The sequence below is a fragment of the Dacryopinax primogenitus genome (assembly GCF_000292625.1).
Source record: "Dacryopinax primogenitus strain DJM-731 SS1 chromosome Unknown DACRYscaffold_7, whole genome shotgun sequence".
Lineage (NCBI taxonomy): Eukaryota > Fungi > Basidiomycota > Dacrymycetes > Dacrymycetales > Dacrymycetaceae > Dacryopinax > Dacryopinax primogenitus.
This window is the reverse complement of record NW_024467204.1, coordinates 1,211,738-1,237,972: the sequence shown is the minus strand read 5'-3', so window position 1 is coordinate 1,237,972 and position 26,235 is coordinate 1,211,738. Positions and strand designations below refer to the sequence as shown.

The 26,235-nt window shown below is 52.0% G+C and overlaps 10 protein-coding genes across 10 annotated transcripts; 6 read left to right on the top strand and 4 right to left on the bottom strand.

Annotated features, from left to right (window-relative positions):
• Positions 1-1,611: 1,611 nt before the first annotated feature.
• DACRYDRAFT_21844 (uncharacterized protein) lies at positions 1,612-2,388 on the top strand. Its single transcript, XM_040772568.1, has one exon. The coding sequence runs from the start codon at positions 2,144-2,146 to the stop codon at positions 2,336-2,338; it is 195 nt and encodes a 64-aa protein (XP_040629794.1). The 5' UTR covers positions 1,612-2,143; the 3' UTR covers positions 2,339-2,388.
• Positions 2,389-2,736: 348 nt separating this feature from the next.
• Positions 2,737-5,024, bottom strand: DACRYDRAFT_78820 (glycerol-3-phosphate acyltransferase; the record flags this gene model as incomplete). Its single annotated transcript, XM_040776362.1, has 6 exons — positions 2,737-3,481; positions 3,533-4,024; positions 4,071-4,304; positions 4,361-4,536; positions 4,586-4,794; positions 4,844-5,024. The coding sequence occupies 6 exons, from the start codon at positions 5,022-5,024 to the stop codon at positions 2,887-2,889; spliced, it is 1,887 nt and encodes a 628-aa protein (XP_040629793.1). The 3' UTR covers positions 2,737-2,886.
• A 246-nt stretch (positions 5,025-5,270) lies between these two features.
• DACRYDRAFT_106982 (uncharacterized protein) lies at positions 5,271-6,805 on the top strand (the record flags this gene model as incomplete). Its single annotated transcript, XM_040768363.1, has 3 exons — positions 5,271-5,501; positions 5,551-6,087; positions 6,134-6,805. 3 exons carry the CDS (start codon positions 5,271-5,273, stop codon positions 6,803-6,805), a joined length of 1,440 nt encoding a protein of 479 aa, XP_040629792.1.
• Positions 6,806-7,119: 314 nt separating this feature from the next.
• Positions 7,120-7,800, bottom strand: DACRYDRAFT_21843 (uncharacterized protein). Its single transcript, XM_040772567.1, has 2 exons — positions 7,592-7,800; positions 7,120-7,537 (listed from the first exon to the last, which is right to left on the bottom strand). Exons 1-2 carry the CDS (start codon positions 7,765-7,767, stop codon positions 7,522-7,524), a joined length of 192 nt encoding a protein of 63 aa, XP_040629791.1. The 5' UTR covers positions 7,768-7,800; the 3' UTR covers positions 7,120-7,521.
• Positions 7,801-8,152: 352 nt separating this feature from the next.
• Positions 8,153-10,769, top strand: DACRYDRAFT_51007 (glycoside hydrolase family 13 protein; the record flags this gene model as incomplete). The annotated part of the gene is made up of 21 exons (XM_040775022.1): positions 8,153-8,333; positions 8,381-8,401; positions 8,445-8,479; positions 8,533-8,647; positions 8,697-8,732; positions 8,787-8,813; positions 8,869-8,900; positions 8,949-8,968; positions 9,070-9,150; positions 9,204-9,262; positions 9,307-9,348; positions 9,397-9,464; positions 9,514-9,581; positions 9,682-9,758; positions 9,805-9,839; positions 9,886-9,906; positions 9,953-10,017; positions 10,066-10,142; positions 10,190-10,233; positions 10,259-10,533; positions 10,580-10,769. The coding sequence occupies 21 exons, from the start codon at positions 8,153-8,155 to the stop codon at positions 10,767-10,769; spliced, it is 1,569 nt and encodes a 522-aa protein (XP_040629790.1).
• A 1,120-nt stretch (positions 10,770-11,889) lies between these two features.
• DACRYDRAFT_21841 (uncharacterized protein) lies at positions 11,890-12,715 on the bottom strand. Its single transcript, XM_040772566.1, has 2 exons — positions 12,553-12,715; positions 11,890-12,502 (listed from the first exon to the last, which is right to left on the bottom strand). The coding sequence occupies exons 1-2, from the start codon at positions 12,610-12,612 to the stop codon at positions 11,993-11,995; spliced, it is 570 nt and encodes a 189-aa protein (XP_040629789.1). The 5' UTR covers positions 12,613-12,715; the 3' UTR covers positions 11,890-11,992.
• Positions 12,716-13,696: 981 nt separating this feature from the next.
• DACRYDRAFT_21840 (FAD/NADP-binding domain-containing protein) lies at positions 13,697-15,477 on the bottom strand. Its single transcript, XM_040772565.1, has 5 exons — positions 15,239-15,477; positions 15,079-15,187; positions 14,629-15,025; positions 14,199-14,579; positions 13,697-14,152 (listed from the first exon to the last, which is right to left on the bottom strand). Exons 1-5 carry the CDS (start codon positions 15,276-15,278, stop codon positions 13,865-13,867), a joined length of 1,215 nt encoding a protein of 404 aa, XP_040629788.1. The 5' UTR covers positions 15,279-15,477; the 3' UTR covers positions 13,697-13,864.
• Positions 15,478-16,985: 1,508 nt separating this feature from the next.
• On the top strand, positions 16,986-18,421 carry DACRYDRAFT_115862 (FAD/NADP-binding domain-containing protein; the record flags this gene model as incomplete). The annotated part of the gene is made up of 5 exons (XM_040770087.1): positions 16,986-17,028; positions 17,089-17,197; positions 17,249-17,645; positions 17,700-18,080; positions 18,134-18,421. 5 exons carry the CDS (start codon positions 16,986-16,988, stop codon positions 18,419-18,421), a joined length of 1,218 nt encoding a protein of 405 aa, XP_040629787.1.
• Positions 18,422-19,035: 614 nt separating this feature from the next.
• DACRYDRAFT_106977 (FAD/NADP-binding domain-containing protein) lies at positions 19,036-20,455 on the top strand (the record flags this gene model as incomplete). Its single annotated transcript, XM_040768362.1, has 5 exons — positions 19,036-19,075; positions 19,127-19,235; positions 19,288-19,684; positions 19,736-20,116; positions 20,168-20,455. 5 exons carry the CDS (start codon positions 19,036-19,038, stop codon positions 20,453-20,455), a joined length of 1,215 nt encoding a protein of 404 aa, XP_040629786.1.
• Positions 20,456-23,191: 2,736 nt separating this feature from the next.
• DACRYDRAFT_51045 (ribonuclease Le37) lies at positions 23,192-24,591 on the top strand (the record flags this gene model as incomplete). Its single annotated transcript, XM_040775025.1, has 5 exons — positions 23,192-23,350; positions 23,409-23,497; positions 23,544-23,604; positions 23,651-23,824; positions 23,872-24,591. 5 exons carry the CDS (start codon positions 23,192-23,194, stop codon positions 24,589-24,591), a joined length of 1,203 nt encoding a protein of 400 aa, XP_040629785.1.
• Between the last annotated feature and the right edge of the window lie 1,644 nt (positions 24,592-26,235).

The following is a 26,235-nucleotide window of genomic DNA, read 5'->3' as shown; positions in this document are numbered from 1 at the left end:
ATTGTCTCACATTGATTGCTCCCTTTCTCTGGCATGCAGTTTTCACTTCATTCACCGCTAACAACTTCCTGGCCTGTATCCATATCGCCAATAGCCGACTGCCCCACCCAGGACAGACAGCTCTGATCTGACAGCCGCACCCTCACATCCTGGAACGTAAGCCACAGGTCGCTTACCCACCCCAGCCAAAAGGTCTATAAACCCACCTGTCAAAGTCTTTCGTTACGCGCCCTGGCAAATTGATGGGCCTGCCTTTCCATTTGCTACAGCGATATTCTTCTTGCGCTTCTTGTCCTTTCTACGCGCGATCCTTTTCCGACAATGTTCATTGCTTCCCTTGGTATTCTGGCGACAGCAAGCGAGTTCTTCCCACAAATGGGTAATTCATCTAGCACCTCATTGCCTATTCGTCCACATGTGCGCAACTCACCACGCAGAAAGCACGAACGTGCACCTCTCGGAACCGTCGTATCCCCGCTCCCTCTCAAACCGGTTAATGCAGTGCCCTGTCTCAGACCCCCCTTACCTCAGGGTGAAAATCGCGCACTACCCTGTCTTGGTCACCTGACGTCAACCCTCCCTGAAAGCCCTGCAACACGGACGACCGGGTGGACGCGGTAGCATCCGCCCTTCAGGCAACTGTGCATTCATTTCCTATCGTGGAAGCCGTACCGCTTTCGGGCTCTCCCGGTGGTCGTCCGTTCTCTGTTGTACAGTACTAATGGTGCTTGGTGGGTACGCTAGGGTGTGCCCGGCTTGTTGCTCCTCAACTGTCACTTCGTACACGTTCCCTCTTCGTCGGCGGTCATCACCTCATGTTTATGCTTATCTCTTCCACAGACGGACGCTCCACGAATCAGACTCGCGCAAGTACGTCGAAAAAACACGCTATTTCCTAACTCAACAATGCCCGTCTACAACGCTCCAGGGTAATCCGTTATCTATGCGCTGGTCGGGCGAGTGCCAGAAGTCCGGCGGGGCACTGCCAGCTGGCACAGCCGGGACCGGACCTGCTGTATCATGTTACCCCTGATCACTCGCAACAATTCTTTCTCATTCTTCCGGAACCACTGATTGACTTGCAATCACCTGGTCGATGCTGATTGTTTGTGCCGTAACTGTGCTTCGTCGCTTCTTTCACGTGCGAACCATTCAATAGGCCCTTCTCTTTGTGCGCCTGCTGGGAAACATAAATACAATCACAATCGCGTTATCGTCCACACTCAATCGCAATGGATGCCACTTCTGACAAACAACCGATTGCCACCAATATACTAATCACGCGGTCTGCTTTTCAACGCGCTCGGCTAAAGCATACATCGACGCCGAGATCTTGGCTTGCGCCTCGGACGAAAAATGTGGAGCCCTACCTTACCAGTCACTGGATTCCGACTTTCCGTGTTGACAGCTCGACGTGGTCGCTCTTGACCGTGTGAAGAGCTGCTTGGCCCGAGGAGAGTTTCTTTGTTGCCTTTCAGTCTACCTCGCGCTCCGCTCAAACGCAGACCTGGAATCTTCGACGCATCTCTTTGATCATCTTGCCGATTTCCATATTTGGCCAACTGTCTGCCGACCACGTTGCAAGTCGCCAAATTGCCGCCCGGCCCCCTCCCGATCTCGGCTTCTGCAGCTTCTCGTTGCACACATCGCGTCGCATTACCGAGCATCCCAGGGGATAGATCTAGGGTTTGACCCCCGGCAGAAGAAGCCAGATGCTGTCAGCAGGACCCTTGGTTATGCGACAGAGTGGACCAGTCGGCCCACTCCAACACTTGCCCTTAACCGCAACAACGAAATGAAATTTCCGGGGTTGGAAAACCTTATCGACTACATGCATTAATATAAGGAAACGACGTGGCACGTGGGGACCTGAAAACTTTCAAGTTGCTCGGGAATGTGGCGAAGATGTCAGCGCCCCACGGAGGATAACCCTTGGTGGCTACTTAACTGGGCAATATCCCTTACTGTCGATCCCTGCTCTAGGAATGTACATCTGCTAGGACAATCTTAACGGCAATCCCTAGGAAATCTTGACTTTCCGAAACGTTGCCGTACACGTACATATCCACTGCGGGGCCCCTTGGCATGGCGATTTTCGATGACGGCAAAACCTCGGTAAGGCTGGCATGCGGTCGCAGCATGAATGGGCATCTCAGCTTCTTGGGGCAAAAGTTCTGCTACTGTCGATTTTGAAACACTAGCTAGTGCTGGGTGTTCTGCCTACCACCGCCGGTCACCGCACACCGAAGTACGAGCGGGTCTAGAAGTCGAAAATCTGGAGACGGGGGCGCACACTCCATATGGCTCGGGTTTTCCCAAGTTCTCTGAATCGGACTAGGAACATCAGGTGAACAGTCGAGGCCCAGAACGACGGAAAAGAAAGTTTCCTTACCCTGTTGTACCCCTTGCGGACGAAATATCGATTGCCTCTCTCAGCCTCCGCTCCGGGTGTTGAGGTTCAAATCCCGCATGAACGGATTGCGAAGAATTTCCTGAAAAGCCTTTCAATTAGGTTCCTCGACATGATGACCTCCTTGATAACCGGGAACCCGTGGCGCTCTCCGTGCTTTTCGGGGCCCGTAGGCTCTTGAGTATTCTCAGGCTGCCCAGGTTTGGAAAGTGCTTTCGACGAGGCTCTTCTATCGGCCCACGCCACGTGTTGGCATTGTAATATCGCTTGCTATATTGCGCAACACCCACACAACCTTTATCGGGATCAATGACAAACCAAAGCGTTTCGTATTATGCCCAATATAAGCTACCAACGGTCACCCCGTCACGGAGCCAATGTTCTAAAGAAGAAAGTATCAGATGGTGCCGCTCACAAATCACATAACCAAAAAATGAAAATGGAGAATAGAATAGGGAATCAGACCGAGACAACAATCAAGCCGACTTGTCCCCCTCATCCTGGTTCTCCTCGCTCTCCGTGACAACGCCCCAGTCCTCACCTCGTGTGACCATCTCCCACCCTGCTCCCCGACTGCGGAGGAACCGGATTACCTCGTGCCCGCTGCGCGATTCATTCGGCTCCGGGACGAATTCCTCGTTCGTACTTTCCTGCACGGATACGCTGGTCTCAGGGAGATGCCCAAACGCGCGTGCTAAGTGCGGGGAAGCCGTAACGCGTTCATCGGACCGTTCAAGGTCGTTGAGGAACTTGAAGAGCGCTTGACACGCGAGGACCCGATAGCGCAGGACGTGCCGAACCAAACGACGGGAGGGGAGCTTCTGACGCTTTTTGAATGGCTTTGGTGGTGCGGGCGGTTCACCAGCGACAGGGGAGACTGAGGTGCCCGGGCTCGAGGAGGTAGCAGGGGTAGCAGTACCCGTCCCTGCCGGTGTTGGCTTCTTCCTGAGATACTGGTTCTCGGGCTTGTCTGGCCTTGCTGAGAGTTGTAGTGAGCTGAGAGAGATCTCCCAGCTTTGAGGTCCCCATACGCCGATAAGCACTCGCCATGCTGCTACAAGGCGTTTCATACTGTCTAGAATGAGCGACCCGCAGTAGTCTGTACACGGAGAGTATGCGCACCTGTCATAATTCTGGTCGACGAGCTGTACGTGATACAATGCGAACGCCCATGTAACCAGGGCAGCGACCACCGCCCCGATAGGTGTAAGCCACAGAAGTGTCCAGAGGACAACGAACATGCATGAGTAGGTGCCGACGAGGATGAACAACCCGAGGAAGGCCTTGCCCTGTGCGATCTCCTCTTCGTCCGGGATCAGGTGCTGGACATAGGCACCGACGGCGTAGATAGGGAGGTGGACGAGCAGGGGAAGGAGAAAGAAGGGGAGACGGACGAAGGAGGCGACACTGTCACGTATGAGGAGGGAGAGGGTGCGGAGTCGTGAAGGGAGGGGAGTGGGGAGGCGTGGGTCGAGCGAACGGGGAAGGGGGAGGGAGGACAGCACCTCGTGTGTCAGACGAGACTCTTTCAGCAGGGCGTAGTATGTCAGGAGGCTGGATTTGACTGCTTCGGTGCGAGGGTTAGGGTGGGGAGGGGTAAAGAGGTCCACGAGCCTGTTCCTGCGTCAGCGAATGCCTACGACCAGAGCAAGAAACATACGTCTGGGAAATAGCCGTAAAGTCTTCCAAAGGGATAGTCTTATCGTCAACCCACAATATCTCTCTCGCCATCCTGGCAGCGTTTAGTGTCTCCCAATCGGGGGCATTGACAGACATCTCGATCATCGCTCGCTGGAGCGCGTGGGTGAGGTGTTTGGTTGCCGCACGCCCTGCTCCTTCAGAGGGAGAGGTGTACGCGTCCATATACGCGTCCATCGTGAGTGCTTTACCGAATCTGTTCAGGGTCAGTCGATCCTTGAGGCACATACGATGAGGATGGGGGAAGCGCACCGGAGGATGACGGCGCTCCTGTATTTGCTCTTGTTGGTGTATACGACAGAGGCGGGGACGATGACCACCGGGGAGAAAGACTTTGTGCTCCCCTGAGCCTTGGCATCGCGAACCATTGCAGTGTACTCAAGGGCGCACCAAGCGGCACCATCTTTGACTTGCACGATACTCGGTTCCTGCATACTATGAGGCGCGACTCAAAGCCCGGCACTAGAAGAGGCGCACGGTGTAGGAGGTGCCCTCAGGGAAGACAGCAACAGCGTCTCCCTGTTCTAGGACGTCAAAAGTTCCCTGGAAAAGCTTTCGCTTGTCCTTGTTCCCCCTGTCTACGGGGATGTTCCCTGCGTTGAGCATGAGCCAGCGGAGGACGGCGTTGCTGAATAGGCCTGATTTTGCCCAATAGTGGAACCATCTGTTTGATGGGTAGCTAGTGGCTGGATAACAAGATGAGGGAGTGCTACAAGATGGGATGATAACGCGTACATAATACAGTTGGGTCCAAAGCAGAGTTATGATGTGTACTTGCGACGATGACCGCTCCGTGTCTTGGGAGGTTGTGTTCGTCGATGATACGTACGTCGCGAAAGAAAGACCAGAGAGCAAAGTACGCAAGCCTTACTAGAAAACGATGTAGATAAGTAGCTGGTATGTTCTGATCTGGCATCCTTGTCATGGAGAGAGAGAGAGAGAGAGAGAGAGAAAAGTGATGAGGAATGAATATAAGGGTTTGCGTATATATAGTTACGTTTGCACCCTTCTCTCCACATTTCTTAACTCCGACGGGGGTGGTATGACCGACGCTGTGTTTCTGATTCCGTTACCATCAAGCGCTCTTTATCACTGCTCTCCATTGTACCACCACTCTCTTCCTTCTCTTCTTCGTCCTCGTCCTCGTCCTCCCTCGACGGGCATGTCCAACCAATACTACCAATCAACTCCATCACGTCCTCATTCACGACCACCATCAACACTCACAATCGATCCACCACCTCTTAACTCCCGCCGCTCTTCATCCCTTAACCTCATATCCCCCAACCAAGATCCACTTGATGAAGACCGAGCAAGGCGAACGTACGAAGAGGGTGATATGGGGGAAATGAAGCAAGCACTATGGTCTATGCTCACAAGAGTCGACGAACTCGTGCGTCCTCCTATCCTATCCTATCCCTACACACCCCTGACGCAAGAAGAGCGCACAAGTCCACTCCCTCCTCACAGAGCAGGAAGACCTCAACACCTCCCTCACTGTGGCAAAGTCCAACCTTACACTCGCACTGAGCAACAATGAGATGCTCGAAGAAGCGCTTGCTCGGACACCTGCTAGCGCCCAGCCTCTAGGGTGGAGGCGGCATTCCGCGAGAGATGGGGTGCACAGGGAAGTCCAGAGTGCCGCGCCAGACTACCCACAAAGGCGGAGCTGGGACACTGTTGGAAGCATAGATTCTAGCCCGGAAGAACTCACCTTCTGGCAGAGTTTAACTCGCCCTGCCAGTGCTGCTCCTCGACCAAGCACACCGCACCCGCCCCTGACGGCTATAGGGGTTATGAGGGAACGACAGAGCCTGACCAGTGCGAGCACCCCGGCGCTGCTGGATGGGACGCTTGTGGAAGTTGAGAGGCTGAGGGACGCGCTGAGGAATGAAAGAGCCCAGAGCGAGAGTCTGAAGAAGGAGAAAGCCGGGCTGGAACAGGAGATCGAGAGTCTCAGTCAGGCGCTCTTTGAGGAGGTCAGTGCCCCCTCCTCTTCCGCATCAAAATGCTAATCAGATACAGGCGAATAAGATGGTTTCTGACGAGAGGAAGCGGCGCGCGGCTGCAGAGATAGATCTCCAGGAAATGCGTGACGAGAGGGAGGCGATGAAGCGCACACTTCGGATGGTGGAGGAAGAGAACCGCAAGCTCCGGAGGGGAGAAGCGTTGCCTGGTCTCGCACTCTCCGGGAACACGAATACGAGTACAACCCCGGAACTGGTCTACCCTTCCCCGTCCCGCGCACTAGGGTACGAGCAAGCAGACAAAGACATGACCCCCACGCAGCCTGAGCGCCCGCCCTCTGACGCCGCCTCAGTAAGGAGCGAGATGCTCGATGACGGCGTGCGCATCGACCGCGTTTGGCTCGACGCGATCTCCCCCCCTGTCGGCTCCTTCCCCCGACCGTTGAACCTCGTCAGCGGGTTCGGCACTACCCCGCCGAACGAGACGAGTTCGCTTGCCGCGGCGTACCCGAATCACCCCACACTTAACCTGAGGAGGTCACCCGGGCAGCAACATACGTCTCTCCCGCCGTCGCCGAACGACCAAGCGGGAGGATACTTTCCGCAGCCTGGATCGTACCTCAGCGCAGGGAACCAGCCGGGGTATGGATGGGCAGGAGGGAACGGGAATGGGATGAACGGGGTGGGGGAAGGGCTTAGAAGGTTGGAGCTTGTACCCAAGGAGCTCTAGGCATAGACGATGGAGGGATGGAAGGATCTGGGTTGGGATATGCGGATACCCGGGCACGAAGTACCCCATTGCACGTTGTATACTAATGAAATACCCTACATCGCTCACAAGTCATTTCTCCAAGCAGCCCAGAAACGCCTTAGAGTAAAGAGGGATGAGGCCGTTCGTCAAGGTGTGGCTCAAGGACATTTCCTGTGATGAACCAACATATCCACCATCATTGAGCATTCCCCTCTGATCTACCAATTTTCGGACTGAGCGTACGGTGTAGCAAACAGATTCATGAAGGAAGGTATGTATGATGTGGTCAATGTGTGATAGTACATAATTGCGTGAGTGTGCACTACGTGGTGGCTAGAGGACAGCAGAAATTCAAAGCACCGGTTCCTTACTAAAGACGAGACGATACAGCGCGATACAGTCCTCGCAATATGCTCCATTCAACGAGAGGACCATGTAGCCCAGTTCGTCGGCGGTTGCCTCGTGCGCAACAGCCGAGGCCGCAGAATGCAATTTCTCGTACCGGCGGAACTCGTGCGCTCAACGATAACTTTGACCACGTTGACCCCATCTTTTTCACCTCCTCGACAACCTCGTTCGTGGGGTGCGCGTTTGCACAAGTATCCCAGCCATATCCAACTCTCGCACCTTTGGATCAAACTGATCCTGCAAGGCTTTCCGTGCGTCATCATGGAAGACTCTCCACCGGAGCTGTCTCATCTTGCGGGAGTCCTGGGAACATTGTTCATGAGGGAGAGAACAAGACGACGACAGGTGAGCTCTCACCACAAGGGCAACTCTGCCACATCCTGCTCAAGGGTGTTTACACTGCGCATGAGTTGGGCGATATCTGCCTTCAGTTGGGCGTTGTCTGCTTTCAGTTGGGCGATATCTGTCTTCAGTTGGGCGTTGTCTGCCTTCAGTTGCTCGTTGTCGGCCTCCACGTTCTTCAACCGTTCCATGATCAATTGAAGCATCTTCCCTTTCGGTGCAAAATCAACAAAGCCGTTCGTTGGCAGACATGTCATCGGACGGAGGCAAATGGGCTGTACAGAACTAGGGATAGGGGACGATCCCTGAGAGATGCATTCAGGTCCTGACCGTTCCGAGGGGTTGGATTCGGTGTTGAGCGCTTATGCTAACAATAGTGAACGTTGCTGTGCTGCGCTTTTGCCATTTGGCTCACAGTTATTATTGCCTCTCCTTGGCTCATGCATCTTACCTTTGCCTTTTCTCTCAACTTCTCGATAGCTCACATTCCTCCGTTCTTGGCATCCAAACACTCCCCTCAACTACAAGTACAAGATGCCTCCTCATCTCCCCTCTCGAGAAACGACAGTCACAATCATGTCCCTTCTCCTAGGCATCACTGCTCTCCTCCTCCTCTCCCCAACATCAGGACTCCGCTCTCCAATCCTTCACAGACCGAGACGCCTCGCCAAGGCGGAGAAGAGCGTCATCGTACAACTCTTCGAATGGGATTGGGACAGCGTCGCTAGGGAATGTGGAGCGTTTATTGGGCCTGCTGGTGCGCTCTTCCTTGGCTCTTCGGGCAGAGGATTTAGCTGATGGGAGAAGGGTATGGGTTTGTGCAAGGTATACCCCTCTTCTGAACGTAAATGGTCACTTATAAGCGTAGTGAGCCCACCGCAGGAACACATGGTCGGTCCACAAGTGCGTGCCTTCTTGTCCTGTCCGTATATTGCTCACGGCACATGTGTGTGTAGTGGTGGACAGACTACCAGCCCGTGTCGCATAACATCATCTCGAAGCGGGGGAACCGCGCCCAGTTCGCAAACATGGTCCAGGCGTGCAGAACCGCGGGTGTGCAAGTGATCGCCGGTGCGCAGGTTTTCTTTCCCTTTTGTGGGTGGGAGCTGATCGGGGGTAGATACGGTGCTGAATCATATGTCTGCTCAGGGCTCGGGTGAGTTTTGACAGTGATGGTTGAGGTGGGGGGATACTCACCTTTTGATTGTAGGTACGGGCGTTGGGGGAACGGTGTATAGTGCGTTTGAACTTCGGAGGTTTCGTTTAGGGGTCGCTGATGCTTTCCTTGGCAGGCCATTATTCGTATCCTGGTATACAGTATCAGGTGAGTTATGTTTCCCTTGATTGCCGACGTGCTAAGCAGAAATGCTAGGACTTTCATCATTGCGGTATGTATTTCTGTCATCCTGCTCCCCTCCGACTAAGTGACGAAAGGCCTGGAACCGAACGACGTCATCGGTATGTCCCTTCACCCTCCATGCATCTACTCTGAGCTCATCTGAGCTCATACCTCTCGTAGTGAACTACGACAACAGGGGAGAAGTTCAGACGTGCGAACTGCTCGGGCTTGCAGAGTGAGCCCTCCCTTCCGATCTCCGATCGAAGTGCGCTACTGACCATCAAACAGCCTAGATACAGGCTCTGAATATGTGCGGAAGCTGTTGGCTGCTTATGCGAATGATCTTGGTACGCGATAATTTTCTGTGATGTATCCCGCTCATGTAGAACAGCTTCTTTGGGTGTTACGGGATTCCGTCTCGACGCTTCGAAGCGTGCGCCAGACCCTCTGAAACGTATCGTGTCGTTCTTATGCAAAATAGATATCGCCGCTACGGACATCGCGAACATCGTCCGTCGATTTGTAGGAAAGCCATATATTACGCAAGAGGTGGGTTTCGTGTGCTGCCTATGGGGTGAAGGGTTGATTTGCATTCTAGGTGATTTATGGTTATGGAGAGCCTATTCAGCCGAACGAATACACGGGAAATGGTGAGTACTACCTTCTGTGACGTGGGCGGTTCACGCTGACTGGCTGAAGGTGACGTTCAAGAGTGCGGAACGAAGACTGTTACAAGCCTGGAGGCGTGTTGACGATGATGTGATAGGTTTAGATATACATCAGCGTTACAGAGCGCTTTCCTGTCAAACGGCATCGTTTCGCTGATCACTCTGCCACTGAAAGGTATGCTGTGAGATTCGTCCATATTAAAGTTGCTCAAAGGTTGCAGACTGGGTACCGTCATCTTCGGCAAACGTGTTTGTGGTGAGTAGAGCGCCTAAACCTGGAAGCGTTGACTGATGATATGAAGGCAAATCATGATACGGAAAGGGTATGGCAAGCTCCCCACCCCAAGTCGTAGACTAATAGGCAAGTAGAACGGGAACTCGCTTAATTATAGGTCCCCCTCCAATATGTATTGGCTTGCGAATGTGTTTATGCTGTGAGTGCTTTCTGATAGGTAGGACGCAATCTGATATGGGACCCGCAGGACCTGGCCCTTTGGTACGCCGACCGTGTTGTCCAGCTACGATTTTACCGATCATGATGCTGGAGCGCCGAATAACGGTAGGGGCTCCCGCTTTCATAGATCACAGGCTGATCGGTCCATATAGGTGCTGGAACATGTTCGGGCACGGGAGGGTCAAATGGATGGCAAGTTTTGATCGTACACCTGTGGACAGATATTGACAGTATGTATTAGGTTATGTCAGCATCGGAGTCCAGTCATTGCCAATCTCCTGCCGCTTCACAACGCTCTGATCAAACCTGCCTCTCTGGATCATGTGATGACAGGCACAGCGCAACAGCTTGCTTATGGAAGGGGCTCGACGGGATTCGTTGCGATCAACAACGATGACAGCGCTTGGTCCGCAACATTCTCAACTTCGCTTCATGACGGCCGGTATTGCGATTTGATCGCTGGCGGCTTGTCAGGAGCTGAATGCGCTGGATCAAGGTACGCCCGATCTGACACGATCCGGACATCCACTCATCAAACCCAGTTATGATGTCTCGCGAGAGTCGTTCTCTGCCACGATACCCCCTAGATCCGCGATCGCCTTATACGTTGGATCACGCACTATTCCACCTATTCTCCGCCGTCACAGTCATGCCCACGAAACGAAGAACATCACTGTCGAATTCCTAGTTCGGGCTCTTGTAGACAACCCTGTGGGAGGATCGAGAGCTTAGTATGTAAGGCCGGATACCCTACAAGGGATTCATTCCCTGGACATTCAAATTTCCACCATTTTGGATACCTTGTATTATATACACATTTTCTACATAGATCATTTCGTTCGTAGGCGGATGGCATCAGCTTGGAGGTGCTGGGCAGGGGCCATAGACAGGGGATCCTTTCATCTGCATGTGAAGCGCTGATAAGGGGCTTAGAGTGGACAACAGTCACCACGAACGACCTTGTACCACCAACTGTACTAGCGCTTTACCTACCTCTCATCCAGTCGATATGCCCGCCAACCTTCGCAAAGATAAGATGAACTCCCTTGCGGATTGGCGAGAGGAATATCACGAGCTGGAGCAAGATCAAGGGGAGCGAGAACGGCCCATTGTGGAAGTGGAAACCGACCCCGCTCTCCCTCTACCTGAGATTAACATGTCTCAACTTCTCCGGCATGCAAAAGTGAAAGGTATGTCCACCTGTGGATAGTGATGCTTGCGCCATGCTAATGCTCTGCGTGAAGAGGAGAAGCTACAGTCCGGGTAAGCGCGGTCATGACGGTTGGTGTTGTGTTCCCATTGTCATGCATCAACCGCAGATACGATTTCATTGCTTCACCTGCGTCGAAGGTCGTTGTTGCCGAAGAGACGAAAGGCCCTCGGGTAGTGTCACAGGATAATGACGAAGAGTGGGTTGATCTCAAGGAAGACGCACACGCTTCTAAGGGGTATTCCGAGGTCGTTAAAGGCGCCTAGAGGATGCTCATACTTTGTAATCAAGTGGCTGTATTCATTAGAGTATTCCGAAGATGAAGTAACGTGTTAGGCGGTGATGATATGTAACTAATCGAGAGGATGAACGCATGAAGGGCGATGTACGAATTACCGGCCAGCCGCGATTATCAGTGAAAATTTGACCAACACGAAGGAGGCGCTGAGATATCCGGAGTCTGCTTTCTCCTACTACTTCGGCGCGGCCACTGTCTGGATATATGACATGGACCGTAATTTGACATGAGAGGAGTACTGAAGAGCTGATTGCGCAAAAGTGGGAAATAGGGTCGCTGGCGTGGCCCGTGCGCAGGCATTGTCGAGGGCAGGTCTGCCTGGACTTTCGCTCCATCCGTCATAACGATTAATTACCACATAGATATACAATGGTATGTCGTGCTAGGTATTCTATTCTCATCAGTATATGGAGTCGTGAAGTATTCCATTGTTCGAAGGCAGATGGCCTATCCAGGTGTTTCATTACGGTCCCCATTGGAAGATAACCAGTCCAAAGCCACGTCTCCTTTCTTGCGGAATGAAGGTTGGTGTTGACCTTCGCCATACTCCCCTGTATCCCCTTGATCCTGTTCCTTGCTGTCTTCCATCTCCTCCAGCTCTCCGGCCGTTAAGACTCGAACGACTCCACCACCTGACTTGTCTCTCTTCTTGATGAACTCCTGCCCTTCCTCCACAGCTCGACCGCCGACGTTGAGCATGTCGTCCACCAAACCCTTCACTCGCTCCCAAACAGGATCAGCCTTGTCGTGGTCCTCTTCCTCTTCGGACTCCAAATCCAATCCATCTGCTTCCCAGGTCGTCTTGAGTGCCTGGAAGGTCCGAGGGGGTAAGGAGAGACGGGATTCTCGCAGCTTTCGACGGAGCTCACGGATTTCGAGTGACTGCTTGTGCCGCTCGCGCTCTAATGATGCGGTTAACTGCTGCAATGAAGCGGTCTGTATTTCCAGATCGGCAATCTGCACAAGTATCAGTTTGCGCGCTCTCATCCAACAATACACATGCGCACCTTTCGATTCGTCCGTGCCTCTGCACGCTGTTCCACCTCCTCATCCGTCAACGAGCTCATTTTCCTGTCAAAGGTTGGGCTTGCTAGGTTACTGCTTGCTGCCTCTGAGTCTTCCCTTGGAGAAAAGACTGGGGGAGATGAAAGGTATCCATTCGTTGGCCTGCTGGGGGTATACAACGGTACGGGAGTCGTCCCATTCCGGGATATAGGCTCGTCCTCTTCTGGAGATTGACTGAGCGGCAGGAACCGTCCTGAGGACGGAGAGAGTATGCCATAACCACTTTCGGCGGAGGATTGAGAGGAGATGGTAGATGATGGAGGGGAGTGATGTGGTGGTTCGAGGGACTTGGTCGGAGTCGGTGGGAAGGTATTGACAACTGGTGGTAGTAACCGAGGTGGGGATGCTGGAGGGGAATTAATCTTCGATTCCAGGAATGTTGCTGTGGCAGGTGAATGAAGAGGTACGGGCGCTCGTAAACTGACAAGAGAATTCGAACGGGTATGTAAGCCATTACGCCGTCGGTTGGTCGGTGGGGTGTTGGACGCGGGTTGCGGCGGCTGCGGCTTTGCCAGAGATGAGACCTTCGCTTTCACCTTGATTTGGGCAATTGATGCGGACGAGACGAGCGTTGAGGATTGGCTGGGAGTTCGTTGCCTTGGGGAGAAGCTGGGTGATACGGGTGAAGAATGGAAAGGGAATGGCTCCTTGAGAGGCAACAATCCCGCAGGTCGACCCTGCGACGACTTTGGTCTTCTCGGTACATCCCCAATACGAGCATGTCCTTTAGGAATTGTTGTTGGCGGCGACGGTCTCGGTGATGGGGCGCGTCTGATCTTGGCGACGGACGACAAGGAAGCCTTTGGCCGTAACGACGGAGTGGATTCATTGTTCGCAGTCGCAGTTTGGGGAGGGATGACCTGGAGGTCGAGCTGAGTGATATTGCCACCAACCACATTGACTTCGACGCTACCTTTGGTCGTGAGGACATTACCACGACGCTTAGAGCGCGTGAGTGTGCAGGTATAGTACAGGGTGGATAGGAAGCAAGAAAGGTATGACACGCGCAGAGGCTGCTGCTCCCTTAGCAATGACCAGACGCGTTGATGGAACATTTAGGGGCGCCGGCACCAGTATCTCCCGTCTAACAATATCAACTCAGTTAGTCATTGTATAACTACCTTGCACAAATAAATGGTCTATTGGTGTATAAGAAACAGAATGAGCGGCGAGGGATATGAACAACTTCAGTGCAAAGGAGTGAGTAGTGGCTGTCTGTTAGAGATATCCTCTCTCTGATAACTCACATCAAGCTCAGATTTCACTTTCGCCCATGAAAGGCCCCTGGATGAGGTCGTTCTGCCACTGAACTCTCTGCGGATCCATCCCATTCCCCTTCAACATGATTTCGTCACGTTGCAAGCACGCCTCCTTGCCGGATAGAACACGCTTCTGGCCCTCTACTTTCGCCCGAGCGACAGATTTCGTGACGATAGGAATCCGAATGTTCTCATACTCTTTGAAAGCACTTTCGAGGCTCTCGTCGGTGAATGGTGCAGCCTTGCAAAGGAGTCGAACGAAATGGTAGCAGTCTTCCATTGCCTAGAGCACATAAGCAACGAGGAAAGAGACTAAGTAAATACCATACCTGATTACCACCCTGCCCAAGGAACGGGCTAGTCGGATGTGCAGCATCACCCAGCAGCACGATTCGACCCTTATGCCATGACGGGCATATCGGCCGTTCATAGAGCCCATATTTCGTCACGAATGTGGCATGGGCGAGGACGTCTTTGGGACCATTATCCCAGTTGGCCACAGGCAGACCATCGAGCAATTCTTTGGCATTCTCGATGCTTATCCGTTTCCAATCTTCGCGAGCTTCATTCGGCTCGGGGAAAGTCGCGACCCATGCCATCTGTTCGTGACCGATCGGCGTAGCGACGAAGTGTACGCCGTCACCCAAGTACTGGTGAGCCATATGCACAGGAGACTTCAAGATTTCAGGAGTAATAGATATCCCGCCGATCTATGCACTCTGTCAGTATTTCGAACGCCCACGTATGTAACAAACGAACCTGGGCAAGCCTCGAATACTTGATTTCGTCCTTCCCAAACAGTGCGTTGCGTACTGCACTGTGAAGACCATCACATCCCACCAGAAGGTCGCCCTCGGCCTCGCTCCCATCCTCGAATATCGCTCTGACCCTCTCGCCTTCTTGTTTTACCCCAACAAGGTTCCTGCTAAATGTGATTGAGATACCGCGTTCCTTAGCTGAGTCGTACAGGAACTGGCAATACCGTACGCGCGCTATCATGAGCATCGGCCATCCGAGCCAGTCGCGAACTCGTGCGGGTATATCGGAGGTGCCGAGTTGCTCGCCCCGAAGCTGGGAGTAGGTCCTGAAATGATCAAGCGATTCGCCCAGAGCTATGAGTTTCTCCGCGAGACCCAGGATATTGAGCACTTTGAGGCTAGCAATATCATGAGCATATGTATTGTACAGTGCTAGGAAGAGAGAACGCACGTCTGAGGTGATACACCCAGGGAGATGCCCGCTACTTGGATTTCCGGTAGACGCTCGAAGATGTGAGGCTCGAACCCCTTGTGCTTGAGAAGCATAGCTAGCACTGGGCCTGAAAGAACGTATTATTCTGTGGTGCGAAAGAACGGTGAAAAACACTCACCGGCTATACCACACCCGATGATAATGACAGATTTCGACATGGTATGCGATGAGAGGATTGGTAGAGCTATCGATGGTGCAGAACGGGTTGGTTGTTGAAGACCAAAAACAAGCAAACTACCGTTCCTTTAGTATGCTACATACTTTGCTGCTGCGCGATGACTTGAACGTTTGGAGATGACTTTGCAGTTTCGGAGCAGCAAGAGCCGCAATTGACTAGGCGGCTTGTGTCGTGCCGCTCAGAACATTTGGACGTTCTCCAGGTCTGCGCGACTCGAGTATACACGAGAAGTGTGCTCTGTGCCTGTGCCCTTGCGCGCCTCGGAGGCAATCTGCCTCATAATTTTCTTAAATGGTAAGCAACCTTCGGATTGCACAAGTAATGTGTGCAACTTTTAATGTACGCACAAAATTATTATTATCAAATGAGACTCTTGTGTGTGGAATTTACTAAGATCTAGTATACATTTCAACAAAAATAGAGAGCCAATTAATAACAATTTGGGGCCAAAAATCGATTTACCGGGAAAGTGTTGTGGGAGAGCGCACCGCACCCTCAATGCCTTCGGCTGACCATACAAAATGGTGAGGAGGAAATTTTATTCAGTTTTCAACCAATTGCTATTGAATAACTATGCATTTTTTTGGTAAAATAAATATAACTTTATCAGTGAATTTCACACACACAATTTTGGTTTGATAATAATAATTTTTTGTACTTTAAAAGTTGCACACATTACTTGTGCAATCCGAAGGTTGCTTACCATTTAAGGAAATGATGAGGCAAATTGTCTCCGAGGCGCGCAAGGGCACAGGCACTGAGCACACTTGTTGTCGCCCCTCGCGCGACTCATCGGTGTCCAGGGTTTGCAACTACGACCACTACTGCGCTATTCACTCGTCAGCTATTGCGACTTGTGAGCATGCAGCTACGAATGATTGAAAAACAGACACCATAACATAGAACCTCTTGCCATCGCATTTCTTTCGCCTCCGTCTCCCAGAAAGTCGTGCATCAGCAACCTCAAAGGTCCTCTCTGATCGTCACTGGAGGCGATAACACTGAATCCTTGGTAAAGCTTCTAAAGTCTGGTCATCAGTCTTTGACGCTTCTTCAAGATGCAGTACTCTGGTTATTATTGGATTGAGATATGTCCACGCCTTCTGCCGTAATATTCCTTGGGGCCTCCATCAGAGCCTGTCCTCAGTGTTATCAACGAGCATCATTCATCATCTGATCTAGAGGCACCAACCACACCGCCTTCGACCCCGGATACATCACCTTCGCCCTTTGTATGAAGCCCTCGCAAACGAGATCACAGATTTGGTCTGCCTGGAGCCGTTCTGCGCAGGGATCTCGGCAACGACTTATTCTTAGTAGCACCCATGCTCCAAATTCGTGGGAAACAAGTAATTCCTGACCAGCTGAGGTCAGCCGACCTTCTCCAGCATGTGGTTCTCCTCACTTAATCACTCCCCGAATCTGCAAAATACACGCAATGTGATTGCCGTCGGGGCCATCTGAAGACGTGGACATACGATTTGGTACTAGAGCTCGAAGGAAGGGCACATGGACCGCTCACGCAAATGAGCGATGCAGGAACCGCAACCGAGAAGGGAGGCGATTTCTAGTTAGTAAGGGGATGGAAGGTATAAAGCATGCTCTTTTCCCCATGAGCTGCCCTCAAAAATCAAGATATCCAACGACCATAACCACTCCCATAACACCTCCTTCAGAAGCACATGATATGTCTGGCAAGAACGTCATCATCATCGGTTGCGGAATTGCTGGTACGTGTCGTTCCTTCAAGTAACAGATGCCTTCGAATCCTCGCTGAGCTCGATGGGTAGGTCCGGTGCTGTCTATGCTTTTGCAACACAAGGGATTCAACCCTCTCATTTATGAGCGTCTTCCTGAGATGTCGCAGGGTGGAATAGCTATCGGGCTCTCTCCTCAGACGTGAGGAGGTCTTTGCGAGCCGTATGGTACAGCTAAAAGACTATCATCCAGGCTGAAAGTCCTGAACATCCTCGGTCTTGCCAACGATCTCATTACCATCTCTGCGACGCTTGAAGAGACTTATGCGTACTCAGAGCTTTCGGGGGAAGAACTTGGTCATTCGGACGGCGTGGGAAATATGCGGGCAGCACTAGGTTGGCCAATGATCTGCGTTGCACGTGCCGCCTACAGCGAGTTCCTGTTCAATGCCATCACGAAACGTGGGATCCCGGTACAGTTCAACAAGAAAGCTGTGGACGTCAGTCAGGACGCAGACAAGGTTACCGTCGTCTTCGAAGATGGAACGAAGGCGGACGGAGATCTGTTGGTTGGTGCCGACGGTCTGCACAGCACCATCAGAAACGTGTTGTTTGGTAAGGATGAAGTGACCTACATGGGTCTTGTCCAGGTTCGCCTTATCCAATCTCGAACATATCCATGAATGCTTATTGAACTGGATCAGATCGGCGGATTCTCACCTATCCCCGAGTTCTTCAAATCCTGGAAACCAACCCTCTTCTCCGGTTACGGAAATGGCGCGCATTTCCTCAGCTCGCCCATCAACGACTCCCAGATTGGTTGGTCGATTACTATTGGTCAGGCGGTGGAGGCGCGAGAAGATTGGCCCAGGCTGAACCTCGAGGAAACGAAAACAATGGTCAACGCACTCCCTGTTGCTCAATGGGGGCATGGAACCAAGGATATCCTTGCTGGCGCAACGTTTGCCACCAAATTTGGTCTGTACGAGCGGCCCATCTTACCGGTTTGGCACAAGGGACGTATCGTGCTCGTCGGAGACGCAGCACATCCTACCAGCCCCCATCTTGGACAGGGTTCAAATCAGGTTCGTACTGCCAATAACTGGAAGTTTGTTTTGGCTGACATGCAAGCCACTAGGCCCTCGAAGACTGCTACCATCTGGTGCGCGTACTTCTGAAAGCCGAGCCTTGGACAGATGCCAGCCTTGAAGCCGCTTTCTCTGAGTACGAGGGTATTCGCATTCATATTGTGCAGAAGTCTGTGGGTCAGGCAAAGAAGGAGGGCGAGTTGCGAGTCTGGGTGGGAGAGGAAGCGTGTAGGAAGCGCGACGAGATCGTGAAGCAAGGTGGAGGATTCAGTCCGGAGAGAGCCAAGCTGCAAATGGAACTTGTGCAGGGACCGTTCTCTGGAGAAAGCGAGATTTGAGTCAAGCAAGCCATAAGCCCTCTGTCATTACGGGTTGAACAACTTGAACAAGAAGTCGGCTGCGTTCTTTTTGAGCTTGAACAGAGATTGTTTCCCTTTCTATCTTTCGGGACTGAGCTACCGCGCAACACGGATCCACATAGCTTAGCAAAGGTGGAAATACAAACTGCGCTTCATCTAGTGATGAGCTGCGTAGTGCTTTGCAAATCACTCTTTAGGGGGTAAAAGCCAGTTCCTCTGATATTGGTATGCAAAGCGTCGCGTGGGAGAGGAAGGGATCCGAACGCGGCGCTTCGGCCGGCTACTTCGCCTCCGCACACAGACAAGGCGGCTTGTATCAGGCGCTTTCCGACCACATCTCTTCCGTCTCTCAACTATCTCTGGTCTATTCCTGGACAGTGATAAGGATGTTTGCTGTTACTTTAGCGCTGTTGACATCGGATTGAATGAGAAAATGCGGTTGGAACATGCCGATCGTAGAGTTGCTGACGGCGGTCTGAAGCCGACGTGAGACCGTATAAAGCTTTCTCGAAAGTTTTGGTCGAACACCAGAAACAACCGCCTCGAATATTCAGCAACCAATTGACCTAAATATACAACTGCAATCACCGAACATGTCGCAATCTGTGATCATAATCGCGTGTGGGATCGCTGGTGCGTCTCTCTCCCGGACTTTGTGCGTGCATTTACTCAGACTACTCTCAGGGTCAGTGCTCGCGATGCTATTGAAGCACAAAGGCTTCAGTCCTATCATCTATGAGCGCCATGCCGAAATTCAGCAGGCTGGAATCTCCCTTGGTCTCTCGCCGCAGACGTGCGTCCCCTCATTCGGTCCTTCATTCGCTGGCTAACGGTTTACAACTCAGCTTCAAGGTCCTTAATATCCTCGGCCTGGCAGAGAAGCTCATTACCCTTGGTGTACCACTTGACGAGTTTGTTACGTGGTCCGAGCTGCGCGGAGAAATCATCGGCCGCAAGGACGCGCCCGCAAACGCTCTCAAATGGTTAGGCTGGCCCCAGATAACTATTTCTCGTTCGACATATGCGCGCTTCTTGTACGACTCCGCAGTAGAACGCAGCGTGGAGATGCACTTCAGCAAGAAGTTGGTCGATGTGAAACAGGATGGTGACAAGGTGCATGCGGTGTTTGAAGATGGTACAGAAGCTCAGGGGGATTTGCTGGTGGGCTGTGACGGGCTGCATAGCGCGGTCAGGAATGTCCTCTTCGGAAAAGAGGAAGTGAAATATTCCGGCCTCATTCAGGTCAGCTTGTTATGAGTCTCTTTTCACTCACGTGCTGATCCCAGCATACAGGTCGGCGGATTCGCTCCCATCCCCGATGCCTTCAAATCCGCAAAGTCTATATTCTACCAAGTGTTTGGTGAGGGTGCACACTTTCTCGCCTCACGAGTCTCCGATACGCAGGTTGCGTGGGCCACTACTATACCCCAGCCGACTGAAACACAGGAGGACTGGCGTCGGATGAGCCTTGCTGAAACCAAGGAGATGGTCAAGCATCTGCAAGTCTCCACTTGGAACCATGGCCCAAGCGAATTGGTCAACAGCGCCACATTCGTGACGAGATATGGGCTGTACGAACGCCCTATCCTTCCTGTTTGGCACAAAGGGCGCGTGGTGCTCGTGGGAGATGCGGCTCATCCCACCGGCCCCCATATGGGGCAGGGCTCAAACCAGGTATGTGGAGTCTTTTGTCACCTTGCGTACGAGGCTGACACTCTAATATAGGCGATGGAAGATTGTTATCATATTGTTCGTCTACTTTGTAAAGCCGAGTCATGGACCAACACCACACTGGAAGCCGCCTTTACGGAATACGAGCGTATTCGCATCCCGATCGTCACCAAATCGGTTGGACAGGCGAAGATACAGGGCGCCCATCGTGTCTTAATCGGCAGAGATGCGTGCGAAAAAAGTGATGAGATGCTCAAGCAAGGCGGAGGATACGATCCCGAAAGCATGAAAGTGCAGCTTGAACTTGTGCAGGGCCCGTTCACTGGCGAGAGTGAGATTTAAGGAATCAGGGGTTGTTATCGAAATCGTACCGAAGTCAGGGGAGGGGTATGTTGCATCGTGTCGATTGCTATGTTTGTGCTCATTGGGGAAGTTCCCGGAGCCGGTATAATGAGAACATATTAAACAATGCAAGGTTTTCAGCCGCAATTATTGAGATATAGCTTGGTATGGTTGTCTTCCTCTGAGGATGGCCTAGAGAAAGGAGATGGGTGGTCTGCGCCAAGTACTTCCGGTCCCCCCCTCAAGCCGGCCCTGAATGAACGCACCACACATGTGAGGGTCTGGTGAGACCTTCCCATGTCGTTCTGCGCCAGTTGCGCAACTTACCATATGAACTGGCCGAATAAATGTACTTGATTCAACTCTATGCTACGTTAGCAGCCAACAAATCTACCGCCCAACTCGAAGTGGTACCTGGGCAAGAACTCGCTGATAACCTCTATGGATCCAAACTCTTGGCATCTTACACCTAACATCAACATTGTAGAAGCACTCCCTGCAACTTCAGGGCCATCAATACTATCGCTGTCATCGTTATTCTCCTAGAGTCTTGTTTTTGTGCGAAACTTCGCTTCTCTGCTATTCTGTGCACATGGTCTCTGTTTCGCACGACTGTTCATCTGCTATCCGGAGCTGCGCCTGCTTATAGGAACGAAAGATTCTTTGTACCCCTGCATCTTGCGTGCTTGGCCTTCAGGGAACGTTCGAAGGACTAAAGAGTCAGCAAGTCTAGTGGATTCGTCTGTTCTACCAAGATGCTCTTTGTGAACCTTTGCCAGTGAATCGACTACCCTAGCCGAGGAGTTGCGGCCCGTATGCCGCGGAAGGAGGAAGACAGACGTACGCATGCACGTTGCTTCAACAGCACGATGTACAAGGAAACTTGTTCGTTTTGTAAAAGTAGCGGTCTGTTATTATAAAAGGAACAGCATGGCGCCTTGTTTGGGACAGAAAGACCAGCGCTGTTCAAGATGGTTATCACTCTCGACGTTTGCTCGTTGCTTCTGCTACTTTTCCAAGCTGTTCGTGCTTCACGGTCTGCAACGGTGGATCATGGGAGTCGATCTCTTCTTCCTCTCTGTCCTTGGTACCTTCCTCCTAGCTGTCACAATACCACTGCCGAGGCCGATTTGTGCTGTTTCGAGGCGCCTGGCGTAAATACATGTGCACAATTTGCTCGCTTGACACGGAGCTGAGACTTAAAATAGGGACATTTGCTGCAAACTCAATTCTGGGATGCGAATCCCCCCACTGGCCCAACGAACCATTGGACAATCCATGGCTTATGGCCCGATAAGTACGTGGTTTGTCGATTGCTTGACTGAGAATGAAACTACATACTGACGGAGCAGTACTAGTTGCGACAGCACGTACTCCGAATATTGTGACGCGTCCCGTGAATACAAGAATATCAGCGGGGTCCGTACTATACTTACGCAGAGGGCATAGCTGCTTACGAACTGCAATGGCACAGATTTTGACGAATGCAGGTGCCACTGCCAGATTGTCATACATGCAAACCTATTGGAAGAACGATCCCAGTGATGGCACTGATGAGGAGTTATGGGAACACGAATGGGCTGCACACGGGACTTGCTATTCTACTTTGAGTCCCAATTGTATAAGCAGCAGCGTGTATGGGCAGGATGTACGTCATCATCATCGTTGGCTCTATTACCACCACTAATACCTCTTAGGCCGTGTTTTTCTTCGAGCGTGTTGTGGGCCAGTTTCAACTGCTCCCAACATACCTGTTCCTCGAATCTCAGGGTATCACACCGAGCAACACCACAACGCACAGCCAGGAGTCGCTCCTATCGGCGCTCAAGATAGCATCTGTATGTGCCTGTCACGCCACGGGCCTGATGAGGTGGAACTGACCTCACAAGCAGGGTCGCACGCCCGCCATCTTGTGCTCGGGTTCAACCCTCAGTCAGATCTATTGGTACTTCAACCTCCAAGGGAGTCTAGTCGACGGAGTTTTGTTGCCTATCGACGTGCCGGCGGATTCGAGTAATTGTCCAGCAAGCGGCATCTACTATCTTCCGAAGGAGTATCAAAGCCGAAAGTTAGCCGTTACATTCCGCTGCCACAACTCATTCCCGCGGCAGGATCAAGGTAAGGTTGTCCATCAATAACAAAATAGGAGATATTAGCAACAAGATCGTTGCTCTGATTTCGTGTATTCATTGTACACGTTCGAAGCCGGGACGAACTACAGCAACTCCACATGAACATGACGATGAGCACCCTTTCCCCACTGGAGCACGCGGTACTGATGCTTCGGTACTTCCGCGAAACCAGACTTCCGCGCGCTTTGCCTTTATCATGTCGTCGCGTCACACCTTTCCGACCAACGTGCATCATGCATCTGTTCCACATTGTCGAAGTGACCTATAATTGTCCTCTGGTTCAGGAGATATTCACTCCGTGGTGAATCGTGCTCTAGCCGTGTGGATCATGCTGCTCTACTATGTCTCGCATGCTAATCACACTCTGTTGATCTGCCAAGCCTTCTATTGTTTGGATCATAGGTGATCTCCAGGTCGTATCGCATGCTCTGTTCGAAGAAATGAACCCTGCCATGGTTCTCCTGATCTGGGACGCCGACTCGCGTGTTTGTTTCCTGTATAAAGAACTTGATATTTGGCAGATCTGGACACTGGGAAGAGCTCGACCGAACCTCTCTTTCTCCACAGCGCCCGCCCCCCTTCTGCAAAGATGTTTTCTGTGACAATGGTCGTCGCTCTCACGTTCGCTGTCGCTGCTACAACCTTTACTTCGCACCTTGACGCAGGTTCGCTCTTCCCTCGCACGTCCTGCTCAGCGAGTACCCCGCTATCCTGCCACAACACGACGAAGCAGACCAACTTGTGCTGCTTCGAATCTCCTGGAGTTGGTCGCATCCCCATACAGTCAGAGAGATAAGGTTGTAACATGATTTTAACTCCAGGGCTCGATCTTGCAGACACAGTTCTGGGACACGGATCCTAGCACTGGCCCTACCAACTCTTGGACGATCCATGGTCTCTGGCCTGATCAGTCAGTCGATCCTCCATGGTCGGCATCGTGCTGACGCTGTAGACAGCTGTGACAACTCCTACTCCGAAAACTGCGATCCCTCGCGTTACTATTCCAGCATCACCAACGTGCGCGTTTCCTCCCCAGTCCGCCCAAACTCTAACACTTCATCAGATCCTTGAGAATGCCGGTGCGACAGACGTACTTTCATACATGCAAACATACTGGAAGAACGACCCGAACGACGGGAGCGATGAAGAGTTCTGGGAGCACGAGTGGGACACGCATGGTACGTGCTATTCCACACTCGCCCCGGCTTGCATCTCCAGCAACGTCGAGGGGCAGGACGTAAGCGCTTCTCACCAGGCATCGAACCATTCTCTCACAGCACACAGGCAGTGTACTTCTTCACCCGGGTAGTGAATACGTTCAAGACGCTAAACACGTACGACTTCCTCTTCTCGCAGGGGATAACCCCATCCTCCAGTCAGACGCACACGCTCTCCTCACTCCAAACCGCCCTCAAGTCCGCGTACGGGTACACACCCGCGCTCACCTGCTCCGGGTCAGACCTGAACCAGATCGCATACTACTTCAACCTCCAGGGGTCGCTGATCGACGGCGTGCTGGAATCGTATGACGCCCCCAGTGGGGGGTCGGACTGCCCAACCAGCGGGATCCGGTATCTCCCCAAGTCCGGGTCAGGCTCCAGCCCACCTCCGACCACGACCACGACCTCTGCTGGGACGAGCCCAACACGTGGAGCCGGCTTGCCGAACAAAGCCACGCTCCAGTCTTCGACTGGCACTGGGTGTCTGCTGAGCTACGGCACCTGGTCTACTCAGACGTGTGCAACGTTCACCTTCTCTGGCACCCTGAGCGGGTTCACGTTAACGAGCTCCAAGGGAGGGTGTGGAGTTCAGGGAGGGATATTGACCTGCGGAAATGAGAATGAGGGAACTTTCACGGCACTTAGTGCGAGTGGGGGGGAGATGTCACTTGCTTGGGGTGGGAGTACGACTTTTAGCTCTGATGCGGTGCCGAGTGGTCAGGTGCAGGAGAGGGTGTACACGGGCTCCGGGCACGAGAAGGTGCTGAGTTTCATCATATCGTAACGTGTTAAAAGGGAGTCAGGCCTATGCGCTGATAACATATTCTTGGAGAGAGACAGAAAGAACATGATCCCCAGGAAAGCGCGAGAATGATGCAGCGATATGGCGCGTTCTGTTGCAACACATTCCATTTTGTGCTTCCAGTGCTATGCTATATTTCCCCGCGTATTCCCTAATTGAGGGAAGGTATCTACAGAGCATCTACGGAGCAGATAATGGGTGGGTGAGAGAGGGGAGGGAACAGGAAGAAAAGAATGCTATCACATGATGAAACAGTATGAATGCAGGAGTGAACTACAATGTGGTTGTATTTGTTCAAGCATAGGCATATATTGACCGATGGACAAAGGCATGAGATAGGGAACCGGTCGTCGGTGTTAGCTTTCTTGAGTGCAAGTCATCTAAAGAGTCTGGCAGAATGCCCGAGTCATTTACGATCTCACTGGCCTGGGTACAGGAACACGCACCTTGTATGTGCTTGCAAGACTATTTACATGTTGTCGAGGGAATCATGTCGTCCATCAATGTCTGCACAGTTATTCGGGTTCCATCACGTGATTCAGCCCTCTCCAAGAGCGCTGGGTTCCGTCAGGGAGATGCCACGGGGATGACTGAAACGGATGCGGAGCTTACAGCGCACGGATACATGGAACACAGTCAGTTCACTATTATGGGGTACTTCACTCGTGCTGCAACAGGTCCTGAACCCTTCGTCAGCCGTTGAAAGCGGTCAGAATCGTAATATCAATTCAAGCGTTGACAATTATGGTAGGAACACTGACAGTAGAGCTGCTCAACTCAGGCGGATGGATAATTGTTCCTAGCACTTCTGGATCATATGATTTATGAACAACAAACGAAAAAGTCAGTAGCTGTTTCACCCTGCATTCTGTGCGGCGCTTCTTGATTGAGTACGCACCATTCGTCTCATCGCATGTTCCTGAATATATCCTGTAACTCCGCCTCTCCGCACCTGACATGTGATCGAAAGTAAGGAGGGTTGTTAACTGGCCCTCGATTCCAGTGCATTTGTATGTAGGGTATAGTTATTTCAGAAGTCGTGTTTGATATATACAGAGAATTGCATGATGTAGGTAGAGTGCGTCATAAGTCACTTGGACTGATTACCTACCTGCGGGTGCTGTTCCTTCGGCTTTTCCTTGCGTTGGTTCGCCCGGAGAATATCATCTACTCTTTCGCACTTCTTCCCTTTGAAAATGGCGCTCATTTCTATCAATTTTTCCCCAAAACAGTCGTGTACCTTAAGATATTCTGTATTGCGTTCCTTTCCGCGATCCTTCTCGCTCAGAGCTGCTTCAAATTCCTCATACGCATCTATCAGCGATTGTTGCGTGTCCAACAAATACGAGATCGATCTGCGACCAGCACCATCGAAGTGTTCAGCCATTCGGGGGCACTGGTAGTCTGAACGGAAAACGTCCTTTCGGTATCCAGAGTGGAAGATTTCATCTCGTCTCTTCCTTTGCTCAATGGCGTGTTCCACGGGGTCCTCGTCGTCCACCACGGTGTTGTACAACATGGATATGGCGATCCAAAAGATTGACTCGAGGTCATGACCAGCGTTATGTTGCAATGGAAAGATCGTGCCCAAAGACGCCAGCCTTTTTTTTTACGGGGTAGGAACAT

Excerpts from the sequence above, each read along its gene's own strand:
- DACRYDRAFT_21844 (XM_040772568.1), top strand. The coding sequence starts at position 2,144 with ATGGGCATCTCAGCTTCTTGGGGCAAAAGTTCTGCTACTGTCGATTTT.
- DACRYDRAFT_21843 (XM_040772567.1), bottom strand. The coding sequence starts at position 7,767 with ATGGAACGGTTGAAGAACGTGGAGGCCGACAACGAGCAACTGAAGGCA.
- DACRYDRAFT_21840 (XM_040772565.1), bottom strand. The coding sequence starts at position 15,278 with ATGTCGAAATCTGTCATTATCATCGGGTGTGGTATAGCCG. Across the intron at positions 15,026-15,078 it reads CTGGGTGTATCACCTCAGAC|CCTCAAAGTGCTCAATATCC; the intron begins GTGCGTTCTCTC and ends TGATATTGCTAG. Across the intron at positions 14,153-14,198 it reads TTGGGCAGGGTGGTAATCAG|GCAATGGAAGACTGCTACCA; the intron begins GTATGGTATTTA and ends TATGTGCTCTAG.
- DACRYDRAFT_21841 (XM_040772566.1), bottom strand. The coding sequence starts at position 12,612 with ATGAGCTCGTTGACGGATGAGGAGGTGGAACAGCGTGCAGAGGCACGG. Across the intron at positions 12,503-12,552 it reads AGGCACGGACGAATCGAAAG|ATTGCCGATCTGGAAATACA; the intron begins GTGCGCATGTGT and ends ATACTTGTGCAG.